The 14,349-nt window shown below is 54.7% G+C and overlaps 1 protein-coding gene across 2 annotated transcripts in view; it reads left to right on the forward strand.

Moving 5' to 3' along the window:
- Positions 1-14,349, forward strand: part of Tmem63c (transmembrane protein 63C) — a 36,747-nt gene that overhangs the window by 13,647 nt on the left and 8,751 nt on the right. For both annotated transcript variants that reach the window (XM_048799064.1, XM_015494291.2), the window contains exons 6-19: positions 371-419; positions 1,845-1,953; positions 4,017-4,090; positions 5,072-5,152; positions 5,253-5,379; positions 5,900-6,033; positions 7,464-7,586; positions 8,038-8,191; positions 9,423-9,529; positions 10,654-10,740; positions 10,938-11,003; positions 12,521-12,683; positions 12,913-13,018; positions 13,453-13,620. In XM_048799064.1, the coding sequence (XP_048655021.1) occupies positions 371-419; positions 1,845-1,953; positions 4,017-4,090; positions 5,072-5,152; positions 5,253-5,379; positions 5,900-6,033; positions 7,464-7,586; positions 8,038-8,191; positions 9,423-9,529; positions 10,654-10,740; positions 10,938-11,003; positions 12,521-12,683; positions 12,913-13,018; positions 13,453-13,620 (1,548 nt within the window). The remainder of the gene's footprint in view (positions 1-370; positions 420-1,844; positions 1,954-4,016; positions 4,091-5,071; positions 5,153-5,252; positions 5,380-5,899; positions 6,034-7,463; positions 7,587-8,037; positions 8,192-9,422; positions 9,530-10,653; positions 10,741-10,937; positions 11,004-12,520; positions 12,684-12,912; positions 13,019-13,452; positions 13,621-14,349) is intronic.

A 14,349-nucleotide genomic window follows, 5' to 3' on the forward strand; every position in this document is an offset into this window, starting at 1 on the left:
GGGGGGGGGGGGCGGGGCAGGCAGTTCTTGTGATTGTTGCCCGGGTTGCTGATCTCATCACTTGCTCGTGGCTGGACAGTTGGTTCCTTTGACAAGCATTTACTTGGTGTCTATTATGTGCCAGTTGTGCCCTTGGGATGCCCCCAAAATATCTGGTCTTGATTTATGCATAAGAGCTTCTATCAGCACTGCCTGGGGGAGGATATTTGTGTTGGAATCTGGGAACAAACCCTGGGGAACCGGTAGGAAGAGGGGGATGTCGGCAGGCATCTCTAGGCCCTGGGCGTTCATCGGGGAACCTTGAATTCTGCACTCTGCCTCCAGCCGCTGAGGAGCTGGGCCGGGGGTCAGCACCTTTCTTCTCTTTCAGACTGGAATAGCCACTTCGCACGGACCACCATCGTCAATGTCTCCACAGAGTAGGTACCTGATCTTCTGGCCTCCCATTCTCCTGGCTGGGCTCTGAGGGGAGGGGAGGGCCAGTGTGTCTGTCCACAAGAGGGGCGCCACGGTGCTAGCAAGAGAGGCCTGGTGTCCTTGGAACCCAGGTCCCAAGTGGGACACCAGAAGTCACACTCTCTTGGTGGGCAGGGCTCTGTGCCCCAACATCTCTCTTTGTCATAAGTGGAACTACCAAACTGGCCACTCGTGAGGGCTGGAGAACACAGTCCTGTTCGCTTTAGTATGTCCAGCTCCCAAGAGGCAGAGACCCTCTTGGTCTAAGATGTGGCCTCCCTGATCATTCGGGGTTCAATTCCGCCCTCGTCGGATCGAGTGAACCATGAACCTGTCAGTCTCCCCCTCCAGTCCAGGGAGGGACTAAGAGATCACGTGGTGGTTGGCACCTACCTCTGCCACCCGCTGACCCTGGACCTAGGGCTCTGGAGTCTCATGAGAATATGCACCTGCAAAACTCAGGCCCGTTCTGGACCTGGCTCCAAGTAAGCACTTGACAGTGTTAGCCCTTCCTCCAGAGCCAGGCCCCTGGCCACCACTGCCACCCCCTTTAGGGTGTCTGAGAGTGGGGACTCCAAGAAGTTGGTCTGGAGGATCTGAGGACATAGTGGTGGCTGGAGGGGGTCTGAGAACACTTGTCAGAAGGGCTAGAGTGGCCGGGGGGCCAGGGTGGGAGGAGCTGGGCGGCAGCTGCTTAGCGGCCAGTGTGAGCAGTTTCAGTGGCTCAGCAAACAGGTGGGCGGTGCAGGGCAGGAGGGGCAAGCAGGGCGGGGAGCAGGCCCGGTGGGGATCTGGGACACTGTGGTAGTGGGTTTGGGGACACTGGGGGGGGGTCTGGGGACTCTATGGTGGTGGTCTGGGGGAGTGTGTCTGGAGATACTGTGGTGGGGGTTATCTGGGGACTTTATTGGGGAGTCTGGGGACAGTGTGGTGGTGAGGTCTGGGGACACTGTAGGGGTATCTGGAGATACTTTGGGGGGTCTGGGGATACTGTGTGGAGGGGTGAGGGGACACTGGGAGTGTCCAGGGAGACCGTGGTAGTCTGGGGACACTGGGGCTCTGGGGAGACCGTGGTGGTCTGGGGACACTGGGGCTCTGGGGAGACCTTGGTGGTCTGGGGACACTGGGGCTCTGGGGAGACCGTGGTGGTCTGGGGACACTGGGGCTCTGGGGAGACCTTGGTGGTCTGGGGACACTGGGGCTCTGGGGAGACCGTGGTGGTCTGGGGACACTGGGGCTCTGGGGAGCCCATGGTGGTCTGAGGGCCCATGGTGGTTTGGGGACATTGGGAATGTCTGGGGAGACCATGGTGGTCTGGGAAGCCCATGGTGGCCTGGGGACACAGGGCTGGGGCCGTGGCCAGCTCTCACGGCCTTCTCCCTGCGCAGGAGCAGGCTCCTGTGGCTGCACAGCCTCTTCGCCTTCGTCTACTTTCTCACCAACTTCCTCTTCATGGCTCACCACTGCTTGGGCTTTGTGCCCAGGAAGAACCAACAGGTGAGCAGGTGAAGAGCCCCTCCCCACTGGCCCTTCCAGGCCGGCCTCAGAGAAGGCCCAGCTCGGCGCACCCCAGGGGACTGACCTCCTGAGCAGGCGCACACCGCTCCTCACAGCCGGGTGGCCGGGGGCCTGCTCCCCGCCCTGCTCGCGCCTCCTGCCCGGCCCGGCCCACCTGTTTGCTGAGCCACTGAAACTGCTCACACTGGCCGCTAAGCAGCTGCCGCCCAGCTCCTCCCACCCTGGTCCCTCGGCCACTCTAGCCCTTCTCCAAGGCCCCTGGACCCCGCATCCACAAACCAAAGAGTAACAAACACTGGGATGCACAGGAGCCTCCATCCTAAGTGGTCAGGGTCCCCTGCTGCCCACTCCAGCTGTGCCCAGGACTTTCCTTCCCCTCTCTGAGGTCACAGACCCCTGTGCATCCACACTGTCTCGGTTTGGCACCCCCTACCTCCCAAGCGGACCCTGAGACCATGACTTGAGTGACATTCATATATCTGGGGGGTGACCTCCGGAAAGGCCAGTAGGGGAGCGAGGACCAGAGAGAAGGTGGCCAACAGAAGGGAGGGTGGGGAGCAGTTTAGCAGTGGGCAGCTGCATCGAAACCCTCTGGAGAACTCCACGAGCTGCTATAGGGCACGTGGCCTAGAATTTTCCCAGCCTGGAAGTGAGCACCTTGGAGTGTCCCCCGGCTGCCACCTCACGACTCCCTGTCCACTGTTCGAGGGCTGCATTTGGGGACTTGAACTCTTCACTTCTTGACCTGTGCATGCTCCCAGGGCTAGGAGAGAGTGCTCAGGAGGACACACAGTGGCCGTGGGTGGGCAGCAGCTCTGCCACCTGCCTGGACCTACACCTGCCTCCAGGGAGGGGCCTTCAGGTCGCCCATGCTCTGTGGGAAGGGAAACCAGAGGATGAATATCTTGATTCCACCTTCAGGTTTTCAAGGGTTCAGGGGAGTGTGATCCACTCCACCAACGCTGTCCCCGCTACAGGACTGATTCATTTGAACTCAGTCCAGAGTGCAAACGCACGCGCCCTGAAAACTTACCCCAAGTGTTTCCGCCTGCCAGGCAGGGAGGCTTGGCCAACCTTGACCAAGGTCAAGGACTCAGCTACTTCAGCTTTTCTTACTATCACCAGATGCTTCTGCCAAGACCCCCATCTCTCAGTCTACCAGACTGCCATCTTGAAGGTGATGGTCAAGGAAGATACTTCCCACCCACAGAATGAAATAAGAACTCCAGGCAGGGGGCCTCCCCAGTCTCCTTCCGGAGTCTTGCTGTGTTCGTTTTTTGTTACTGTTCACCTGAGATAATCAACTTAAAAAGAAGAAAGGTTTATGTAGCTCACAGTTTTAGAAGTTCCAGTCCATGGTCAGTAGGTCCCGTGGCTTGGGGCTTGGGTCCAGGCAGCATATCGTGGTGGGAACATGTAGCAGAAAAGGCTGTTCACCGTGTGGTAGCTGGGAAGCAAAAAGAAGAAGAGCCCAGAGTCCCAGTGTCACCTCCTGTGACTAAGACTTCCCACTTTTCCCCATTTCTTAAAGGTTTCCACTGGCTCCCAATAGCACCAAGCCTTTAGCACATGCAGGACATTCCATATCCAAGCTATAGCACCTGCCCTTGTCCCAGCTCCCCTGTCCCTTCTAATTTTAGGGGGTTCCATGGTGATGTGAGACTTTCTGCTGGAATTGGGGAGGGGGTTTGCAGGGAGATCTAGATTCACTGTGGAGCTGCCTATGCTCTGACCCTCCCCCGGGCCCTGTCTGCAGGTTTCTCCCTTTCCCTCCCTCCAATCAGCCGTCTGTGGCAGGGGCCCAACAGCTGTGGCCCAGAGAATGAGAGAGGCACAGTTTGCTGACCTCGGGGCTGTGGGCTCAGCTGGCACACCAAGGCAAAGAAACTGGCACTTGCTTACTTAGCGAGGAGGTCCTTGGCATCAGGCTGCCTGGTGTGAGCAGAAGGCCTGCTCCCCGGGACTCTGGGCCACCCAGAAACCAGACTTCTGGAGTTCCTGTGCAAGCTGAGACTTTTCTGTCCATTTGCCCTCCCACCTAGGTCACAAGGACACTGATGATCACCTATGTGCCCACGGACATCCAAGACCCAGAGATGGTTAGCAAGCATTTCCAGTAAGTGGGGTGCATTGCCTCCACCCGTATCCCTACCTGGGTCCTCCTGTGGGTCTGAGTTAGTTAGCTGGTGGCCTTCCCTGGCCTCGGCTCAGAATCGACTTTCCAGAATAGAGAGGAGTCCCAGGGCTGGATCCGGGTTTCAGAAGCCAGGGACTTCCTGCATGGCTGGGTAGGAAGTAGGAGGTTTTTTTATTTTGTTTTGTTTTGTTTTGGGGGGTCTACCAGGGATTGAACTCAGAGGCACACAACTACCCATCCACATCCCCAGCCCTATTTTGTATTTTATTTAGAGACAAGGTCTCACTGAGTTGCTTAGAGCCTCACTTTTTATTTTTAAATGTCTTCTTCGTAATCTTATTTATTTATTTTTATGTGCTGCTGAGGATCAAACCCAGTGCCTCGCGCGTGTGAGGCTAGCACTCCACCGCTGAGCCACAACCCCAGCCCCAGTGCCTCACTTTTTGCTGAGGCTGGCTTTGAACTTGCCATCCTCCTGCCTCAGTTCCAAGCCTCTGGAATTACAGGCCTGCACCCGCGCACCTAGTTAGAGATGTTAATTTTCCTTTTTCTTATGGCTCCAGCTACTGAGTCCAAGGAGACCCTGCACCATAGGTGCCCAGGACTCAGTATCTTGAGACCTCTTTGGTGACTTCAAGTTCCTGTCCCCAGATACCCTGTCCTCTGAGTCCTCTGAGTCCACTATCTTTCATGAGCAGCTCTTTCCTGGTCCTCAGTGGTTGAGGCTCTGCCCTGAGCCACATTCTGGGCCATGTAGGAAGGATGTGGTAATCCTCCGATTACCAGAATTCAAACCCCAAAAGTAGTTTGGCCTTAGAAGCGAGAATGGATTCTCCCACCAGAAAAGGTGGGCATGCCAGGCAGCTGGGCCGTGCAGCCTGTGGGCGGCCATGCTGGGCAGGGTGAGGGCAGCACCTCCTAGCCCCCCAGCTGGCTCAGCATCTGTGTGTGTGTCTGCAGTGAGGCCTATCCAGGCTGCGTGGTGACCAGGGTCCACTTCTGCTATGACGTCAGGACGCTGATCGACCTGGATGATCAGAGGTGAGGCTGCAGCAGCTCCTGTCAGAATCTGGGCTGGGGTGCGGAGGAGGACCGGCCTCCACTGACCGGAAGCCCTTCCCCCATTGCCCACCTCTGACAGGCGCCATGCCATGCGGGGCCGGCTCTACTACACGGCCAAGGCCAAGAAGACTGGTGGCAAGGTCATGATCAGGATTCATCCCTGCTCCCGCCTGTGCTTCTGCAGGTGCTGCACCTGCTTCAAGGAGGTAACCAGCAGGGGGGTCGGATGGCAGGGAGGGGCCAGGGCCCTGGGGCTCCAGGCTGTCCCTTGCTCATACCCTTGGGCCCCCAGGCCCTGTTGGGGTCTGCCCCAGTGTTCTGGTGCTCCCTGGAGGAGCTTGCTCTTGTCTCCCTTCTGCTACTGGACACAGGGTCCAGCAAGAACACCGAAGGCTTCCAAAGAGATAGGGGAGACACCTGTCCCTGCTTTGTCCCCCAATCACGGGTTTTGAGACTGGGACTCCTGCTTCAGGGCAGAACTGGACCCCCAACCAGACCAGAAAGACTCCCCCTCCCCTGACAAAGCTGCACGTTGTACTGTCTCTGTGCTCCAGCCAAGTCTGAAGCACCCCTCTGCCCCCCGCTGCACCCCACTGTCCCCGGGCCTAAGGCGGGGAATGCAAGGCAGAGCCAGCCCCTGGTGTTCTAGAGGTGACTTGGAACCCCGCCCCTGGGTGCCTGCCTGGGATTCTGGCCCCCGGCTCTGAGGGCTGCCTCTCGCCCCAGGTAGACGCAGAGCAGTATTACAGTGAGCTGGAGGAGCAGCTGACGGACGAGTTCAACGCCGAGCTCAACCGCGTCCGGCTGAAGCGTCTTGACTTGATCTTCGTCACCTTCCAGGACTCCAGGATGGCAAAGAAGTAAGTGCCACATGGTAGCCTCAGCCCCAGCCCAGCCCTGAGGTGAGCGTCTCCCGAGAGAGCCCCCCAGCTCCCACATTTTGACCTGACTGCCCTGCTCCGCACAGGGGCCACGATCTTGATTTCCAGAGCTTGGCTCTTCCCATGTCCCCCAGCTCCCAGGGCTCTTTAGGGGTGCCTAGGCACTGGGCTCCTTACTCCACGTGTCCTCATTTCAGTACAGAGGTGGTCACCATAGCCTTTGCCTCTTCTGGGTCTTGCCGAGAATGACAGCCATTTTACCCTCATTGTAAACACATCACCCTCTCCCTCACCACTACGTGTTGGGAGAGATAAGTCTGCCTTGCCCTTTCTCCTCTCTGCCATAGGCATCCTGGTATTCATAGCCCTATAGCCACCCCCATAGCCACCCCGCTCTTCTGTCCTAGCCTCTGGCAGTCCCACCTCATTAAGAAGTGAACTAAGTTCATTCTGGAATGTTCCAGAAGGATCCTCAGGATTAGGCTAACTAGAAGGGAAGTCCAGAATCAGTCTCTGAAGGATTTTGGGGGCCCTGCTCTTCTGGTGGGAGCCTGATAATAATGTAAGGCACTTCATCCTCACCCACCCCGGCCCTACAAAAGAATAATGGACCATCTTAGATTTTAGTTACAAATAATGGCACACAATTTTACAAATTGCTTACACTCTGAAACTTCTTGTCTGATTTTGTTATTGCTATCTGCCCTGTCCACCTCCCAGATGGTTGACAAGGATCATATACATTCATTCATACATACATACATACATAAAGTCAATTCAAGGTGTGTGTTATATAAATCAATATATCTCTTATAATGAAGTGCCTTACATTATAAGATAATCCTGTTCATTTCCTGAGACATTGCCACTTGATAGAGAGGATCCAAGGCTTCGTGACAATAGAATTTGAGTTAGAAGGTCAAAGATGAGGCTTAGTGCCAGTACCTGCCCCCTTTTGGGATATATCTTGAGGCACCTCACTTTAGGAAGCTGTGCGATTGAGATTCCATTAATCACCAAAGATCACCAAAGAGCACCGTGCCAGGCACACAGGAAGAATTCAATAATCAGGAGTTATTGTCATTAATATAAGGCTCAAACTAATAGCCTCCTATCAACCTCAAAGCAAGACCAGTCCTCTGTGTTGCTGAGGGGAAGGCAGGAGCTGAGGACTGTGTCCCTCCCTCCCTCTCCTGAACAGTCTAGGCCCCCTCAGATGCCCCTACCCTCGGATACTGGGCCTTAGAAACTATCCTAGGAGACATATCCAAGGCTTTGAGATCCCCCAGGAAGTGGAGTGCCCACCTGTGGGACTGCCACAGTGACCCCGGGACTCTGGTCTGTGGCCTTCCTAAGCTCAACCTCCCATCCCCAGACCTCGGTCTCCTCCTCTTCTCCCATCTCTGCAGCGTCCTGGAAGATTACAAGTACATCTATTGTGGTGTGTACCCCCAGCAGTCCTCAGTGACCACCACCGTCAAATCCTACCACTGGAGGGTCATTCATGCCCCACACCCCAAAGACATTATTTGGTAAGCCTCCGCTGACCCTCCCCTCTCCTCTGAGCTCCCCTGAGACTGCAGACGACAACCGGAGAGAGCCTTCTCTCCCCACCTTATGGCCCAGCAGACTCTCCCCGAGGAACAGCCCAGCACTGTCCAAATACAGTCCCTGCCAAGCTGGGCAGGGTACTTCCTGAGCACCACGAGCCTCTGCCCACCCAGCACCTTGGGGAAATTGTTTTTTCCTGCAGAAAGAACTCAAGTATATTTTTTGCACACATGAAATATGTCCTAAGCCTTTATAAGTGGTGTGACTCAGGGGAAGGCTGAGGGGCCCGTGGCACACAGGTGTGTGCCCAGGAGGTTGAATTAGACCAGGGCAGCCCAGGTCCAGAGCTGGCATGCTGGAAAGAGCTCGGGAGCTCTCTCCAAGGGCTCGGACCAGGGTCCTAAGCGACTTCCCTGCTCCATCCCTCCCTAGGAAACACCTGTCCATCCGCCACTTCAATTGGTGGGCCCGCTTCATCGCAATCAACACCTTCCTCTTCTTCCTCTTCTTCTTCCTCACCACGCCTGCCATCATCATCAACACCATCGACATGTACAACGTCACCCGCCCCATCGAGAAGCTGCAGGTGCCTCCTCTGCTCAGGCCAGGCCTGGGGGCCCCAGGGAGATCCAGGAAGAACTCAGGCGAGGATAGGATGGTGGGCCCACTGGGACAGGGCCACAGAGCCCACATACGGCCAGCATGGTGGAGGGGGTAGAGTTTCCGGTGTTCTAAAGGAGATGAACGTGGGTCATTGCTTATCTTAGAGTTAGAGGCTGGAGAGGAAATGGAGAGTGGAGGAGCCACAGGCAGTTCCCTGGGGTGAGTATAGGGGGACAGATGGTCCCACCAGTGTGGGCTTGGAGGGCCCCATTACAGGAGGTCACTGTAGGCCATGGAGTGTTCAGAAGGCATGACAGGTGTGAAGAGCTGTCTTCTCTCTAGGTTTTCTAGCCTGAAAGTTCCTGATAGGTTTGAAGGTGAGAAAGAGTAAGAAAGTCCCCACGCAGCCCTTGGAGACAAGGGAGACCTTCAGACCTGTCTCCAACTCCCTCACTTCCAGATACCTTCCCTCCAGGCTGGGAGTCCAGTAGGAGGCCTCTTTGAAGTTAGAGGATGCCTCCAACTGGGAGGGCAGATCCTAAGTTCTTAGCACTGGCCTGATGCCAAGTCCTATGGCCGCCATGCTGTTTTAATGAACTGGAAGTCTGGTCCTTCCATGTTATCCCCTCCATGTTCCCAGCAAAACACACACACATACACCACACACACACACACACACACGCAAACAAACATACACACACATACACAAACACACACACAAACACACACACACAGTCAAGCCACACCACTTCTTTTGCTTACTTTGTCAACTCCACAGCAGGTCCTCACACACGCTGGGTTCCCTCTGCTCTCCTTGGGGACGCCCCATCCCACACTCCCTGCATTCTCGGGCTACTCAAGCACATCACAGGAAGGCAGCGTTGTCTCTCTGAGCTGTGAGACGTGAGTGAGAGCTTGGTGAATCGCTAGGGGAAGCTCAGGCTGCCTCTCCAGTGATCTCAGCACAGAAGGCCATGCCCACTGGGAACTCCACTTGACCTTGGGATGTCAGCCTCTGCCTCCCCCAGCCAAGAGAACTCCTGGCCAGGAAGGCACTTGACAAAACTGGGCCGCTGCACAGCCTCCGAGACAGCAGCCTGCTCTTGGATTGAGCAGGAGGTGGAGAGCAGGGGTTAGGGGGAGGCTGGGGGCTGTTAGGGAAGGGGCTTGGTGCACTGATGTCTCTGCTGCCCTCCTCCCGTCTGCCCCTACAGAGCCCAATTGTGACCCAGTTCTTCCCCTCCGTGCTGCTCTGGGCTTTCACAGTGATGATGCCCCTGATGGTCTACTTCTCTGCCTTCCTTGAGGCCCACTGGACCAGGTGAGCGCAGAGCCTCCTCTCCTAGCCCAGCTCTTGACTCCAGCCTCTTCCCCTTCCTGATTCCCCACTGGCCTGGTACTCATTCCTCCATGGACTCAAAGAATGATAATCGATCTGGGATGGTTTGGATACTGGAAACCATCCCAAAGACCAACAGGTGTTTTCTTTATGAAAAGGTGTGCTGGGTTGTGTCTGGGGCTCTGACCTTGAGGATGCTGAGAGAGAGTCACCATCTAAGGGATATGAGGCCCAAACAAAGTTCCTCTTTGGGCTGCTCCCTCAGCCCCCAGCCATGTACTGAGGGGATGAAGCTGTAGACACGAGCTAAACAGTGTCAGGAAGTTTAGACAGAAAGCACAGGATGAAAAGCCTTGCTTGCCAAACACCAGGGAAGCAGTTGCGGATGTAGCCGAGGGGCCCAGGGATGCAATCAGACTGTGGATACCTTTGGCCCAATGCTTCGAACATTGGAGATTTTCCATTTGTTCTTCTGCTTCCATGGTAGTATCTAGTTGGGTACAAGTATTTGCCATATCCCAAGTAAGTGGCACTGCTTTGGCTTGAAAGCTATATAGGTCTCAAAAGTTATTCCCACCAAATATGGTGGTGCACGCCTGTAATCCCAGCAGCTTGGGGGCTGAGGCAGGAGGATCCTAAGTTCCAAGCCAGCCTTAGCAATTTAGTGAGGCCCTAAGCAGCTCAGTGAGACCCTGTCTCTAAATAAAATGTTTAAAAAGGCTTGGGATGTAGCTCAGTGGTTAAGCACCCTTGGTGGGGTTCAACGATCCCTGGTACCAAAAAAAAAAAAAAAATTACTCCCTGCACCAAAAGTTCCTGACATTTACCAGACATAAGCCAGAGGTTTGCCCTAACAGAAATTTTTATAGGCCTTTCCTCTGCCAAGAACAAGGTTTATATTGATTAATAAAATCCTCAGGGACTCTGAGGATCATCAGAAATGTCTCTTTGATACAGAGATGTCAAATGTATGGCACATATGGCTTTCCTCCCCTTCTTCTTCCTGTGCCTGGGGCAGACATCACTGGGGCCCTCCTCTGTAATTAGATCTTTGGTTCTTATTATGTCTCACACACTGATGGACATCTCTCTTGGTTCTCTTCTAGATCAAGTCAGAATCTGATCATAGTGCACAAGTGCTATGTCTTTCTGGTGTTCATGGTGGTCATCCTACCCTCTATGGGACTGACCAGGTACCTCACTCCCAATGACCCCTCCTCTCCCAGAAGTAGCCCAGGGTCAAGAAGGAAGAGGGCCAGGTGACCGGCCAGCTAGAATCAAGCTAAGAGTCTTTGGGGATTGGCAGAGGGAAGCCAGATAGAGGAGTTGAACCCTGGGCTTTAGCTCACAGACTTGCTAACTAAAGGGCTGGCCTTCTTCATGCTTCTAGTTTGGATGTCTTCTTCCGTTGGCTCTTCGACATCTACTATTTAGAGCACGCCACCATCAGGTTCCAGTGAGTACTCCCACACACTTCCCGGGGCTTCTTGTGTCCACACTGGGGTGGGGTTGTGTATCCGTCTCTGAATCCAGCACCTGCATCGCTCACAGGGCTGTTCAGGGATGTGAACAGCACGTGAACTCTCACTAGGCAGCCTTGGAACTTTCCTGGGCTGTGACCTCTTTGGCAATCTGGTGACATCCGGGGATCCCTTCTTGGAATGATGTTTTTGAAATCACTATAGATTTATAGGGTGTTGCCCCCTCCCAAAATGTACAGGGTGGGGTCCCATGTGCCCTTCACCCACTTTTCTCTAATGGTAGCATTTTGCATGATGATAGTGCAATATAAAAACAGGAGAGTGACATTGGTACAATCCACAGAGCCTATTCAGACCTGTCCAGTTTACTCTGAATGATATCTCCAAGTGTGCCAAGTACAGAGATTGCAAAGAAAACCAATTATACTGAAATACGAATATCAGGCCAAGCACAGTGGCACACACCTGTAATCCCAGGAACTCAGGAGGTTGAGGCAAAAAGATCGTAAGTTCAAAGCCAGCCTCAGCAACTTAGTGAGGCCCTAAGCAACTTAGAGAGACCCTGGGGCAAAATAAAAAAAATTAAAAGGGCTGGGGATGTGGCTCAGTAGTTAAGTACCCCTGGGTTCAAGCCCTGATACAAGAAAAATGAAAAGAGAAAGGAAGGAAGGAAGGGAAGGAGGGAGGGAGGGATTCTGAAGGAGTTCTGAAATGAGTCTGGGGACTCACAATTCTCTCTTTTCAAGGAAGTTGACATAAATGTGCCGACAGGGACCCTGGGAAGTCACAGAGATGCTTGGATCTCCACATTTTAAAATATCTTGATGACTATATTTCAGTATGATGGTTTTCTTTGCAATGCATGTGTTTTGCACATTGAAGTCACCCATTCAGAGAAGCTGGGTGGCTCCCAGGTAAAGTTGGACAGTTCCCTCAAGGACATCTCTGCAGCCAGGAGACTTTTAACCATGTGTCATTTAACAATGTGTCTAAATCATCATTTTGAAATGGTGATGAGCACAAATGGTATTGTATGATGTCAGCCGTGACTGCGATGCAATTTCAGTTGGAGACAAAGTCACACGGTGGCTGACAGTCCTGCGATATGTGGCCCACAACCTTAATTGAAGGAAATATACTGTATTTCAGTTACAGATTAATGAAAATAAAGATGTCATTTTCCCCCACCCATAGTCCCCCAGAATTCAGAATCTGTGAGCCCAGCTCACATTCCAGCTTTGGAGCAAGCTAGGGCATTCATGTCCTTGCACACTCAAATGCAACTCTGAAGGCCACAGCCCCACCAGGGGACTTGACCTGTGGGACCTCCGTTGTATACACAATTCGGAGTTGGTCCACATGTCGTGTGGCCACACCTGACAGGAAACTTGTCACCCCTGCCACCCACTCTCCATTGTTTCTCTCTCCTCCTCCCTCTCAACTCCTGCCGTCCCCTGGCTCCTCACTGTCTTCCGCTCTCCCCACTGCCCAGGTGTGTGTTCCTGCCAGACAATGGCGCCTTCTTCGTCAACTACGTGATCACGGCGGCCTTGCTCGGCACAGGCATGGAGCTGCTGCGCCTGGGGTCCCTCTTCATGTACAGCACTCGCCTCTTCTTTTCCAGATCGGAGCCCGAGAGAGCCCACATCAGGAAGGTGAGGCCCAGCCCTTCCCTGAGCACAGCCCTTAGTTTCTCTTGGGAGGGGACCAGGATGGGGCCCCTGCTGGGAGCACCCAAGGACAGGTGGCTGCTTCTTGGCCCCCAGGGCTGGCAGGGAGTGCTGCCTCGGCCTGAGCTGCCTGCCAGCTCCCAGGAGGAGCCAGAGATGCAGTCAAGCCAAGGGGGCCAGGAGAACTCAAGGTGATCCCTGCCTTCTGCCCTAGAACCAAGCCATGGACTTCCAGTTTGGGCGGGAGTACGCGTGGATGCTGAACGTCTTCAGCGTGGTGATGGCGTATAGCATCACTTGCCCGATCATCGTCCCTTTTGGTGAGTTGTCTCTGCAGCACACCCGGGGCTGCTCACTCTCAGACTGGAGGAGGAATGGAGCCCCACATCAGGCCACCTCCTGGAGCATGAGGGGACCTGGGACAGCCCGTGGTGGGGAAGCACCGGGGCCGGGGCCAGGGCCAGGGCCGGGGCCGGGGCCAGGACAGGGCTGAGGTCAGCTGTCTGCTTTGCTGGCAGAGCATTTGTTGAATGAGTGCTTGAGTGGTTGGCTGGGTGAAACTGGCGGGATGGGTTCTGGGGCTCAGGGGCAGCTGCTAGCTCTGGAGGTCGGTCTCCCGGGGCCTGCCTTTGCTCTTGCTGCTCTGACAGCTCGGAATTGGGCCTCTCAGACCTGTGGAGACCTCAAGGGAGCACAGGTCTTGACTGTGAAATAGCCACTGACTGGTCTCCATCTTTCGCCCCCCCCCCCCAAGGGCTTCTCTACCTGTGCATGAAACACCTGACGGACCGTTACAACATGTACTACTCCTTCGCACCCACCAAACTCAACGAGCAGATCCACATGGCCGCCGTCTACCAGGCCATCTTTGCTCCGCTCTTGGGTCTATTCTGGATGCTCTTCTTCTCCATCCTGCGAGTAGGTGGGTGCCGAGCCTGCACGGCGATCCCACCTCGGCCTGCCCCACTCCTCTGTGGGTCCCTCGTCATCAATTCTGTTAGAGGACGAAAGCTCAGGGAGAGCAAGGCGTGGCCAAGTCCAGTGCCCCCTCTGGGCTGCAGGGTCTTGGCAGAGCCTTGAGGATCGGTATGGATTTGGGTTTAGGCAAGAAACATCCTTCGTTCTAAATCCAAGCTGACAGGAAAATGGGATAGTAGCTGTTGGGGGCTCAATTCTCGTGACATTTCTTCTGGGATCCTATAAGGTGGCAGGGTTATGGGTTTGCCAGAACCCTGGACGAGTAGTCAGATCTGCGATGGCGGCCAGCTTGTCCCCGACTCTACTGTTACACAGGGCAGCCCGGAGACACCTTCATGGAAGTCCCCACAAACCACAGACTGGGCCTCCCTCGGCTTTCTCCCCTTTGACTCACCAGGCCACTGCCCGCCTTCAGGTCACTTGACCTTAACCTTTCCATGGGGTGAAGAAGGGAGAGGCAGTGTTCCCTTTGCTCTCTGTCACAGTGGCATCTGAGAGCCACCTACTCTGTCATTAGTGTGGCTTAGCCTTTTGTCATCACCCCCCACCTCTGACCCCTGCCCGTTTCTTGTCCTGCTTCCTTTTTCTGACTATCTAGAACTATTTCTAAGGGCAAAAAGATACAAGCTTATTATAATATATATATATATATAGGCCCAAACCTAAATCCCCC

This window comes from Marmota marmota, unplaced genomic scaffold (genome assembly GCF_001458135.2).
Source record: "Marmota marmota marmota unplaced genomic scaffold, marMar, whole genome shotgun sequence".
NCBI lineage: Eukaryota > Metazoa > Chordata > Mammalia > Rodentia > Sciuridae > Marmota > Marmota marmota.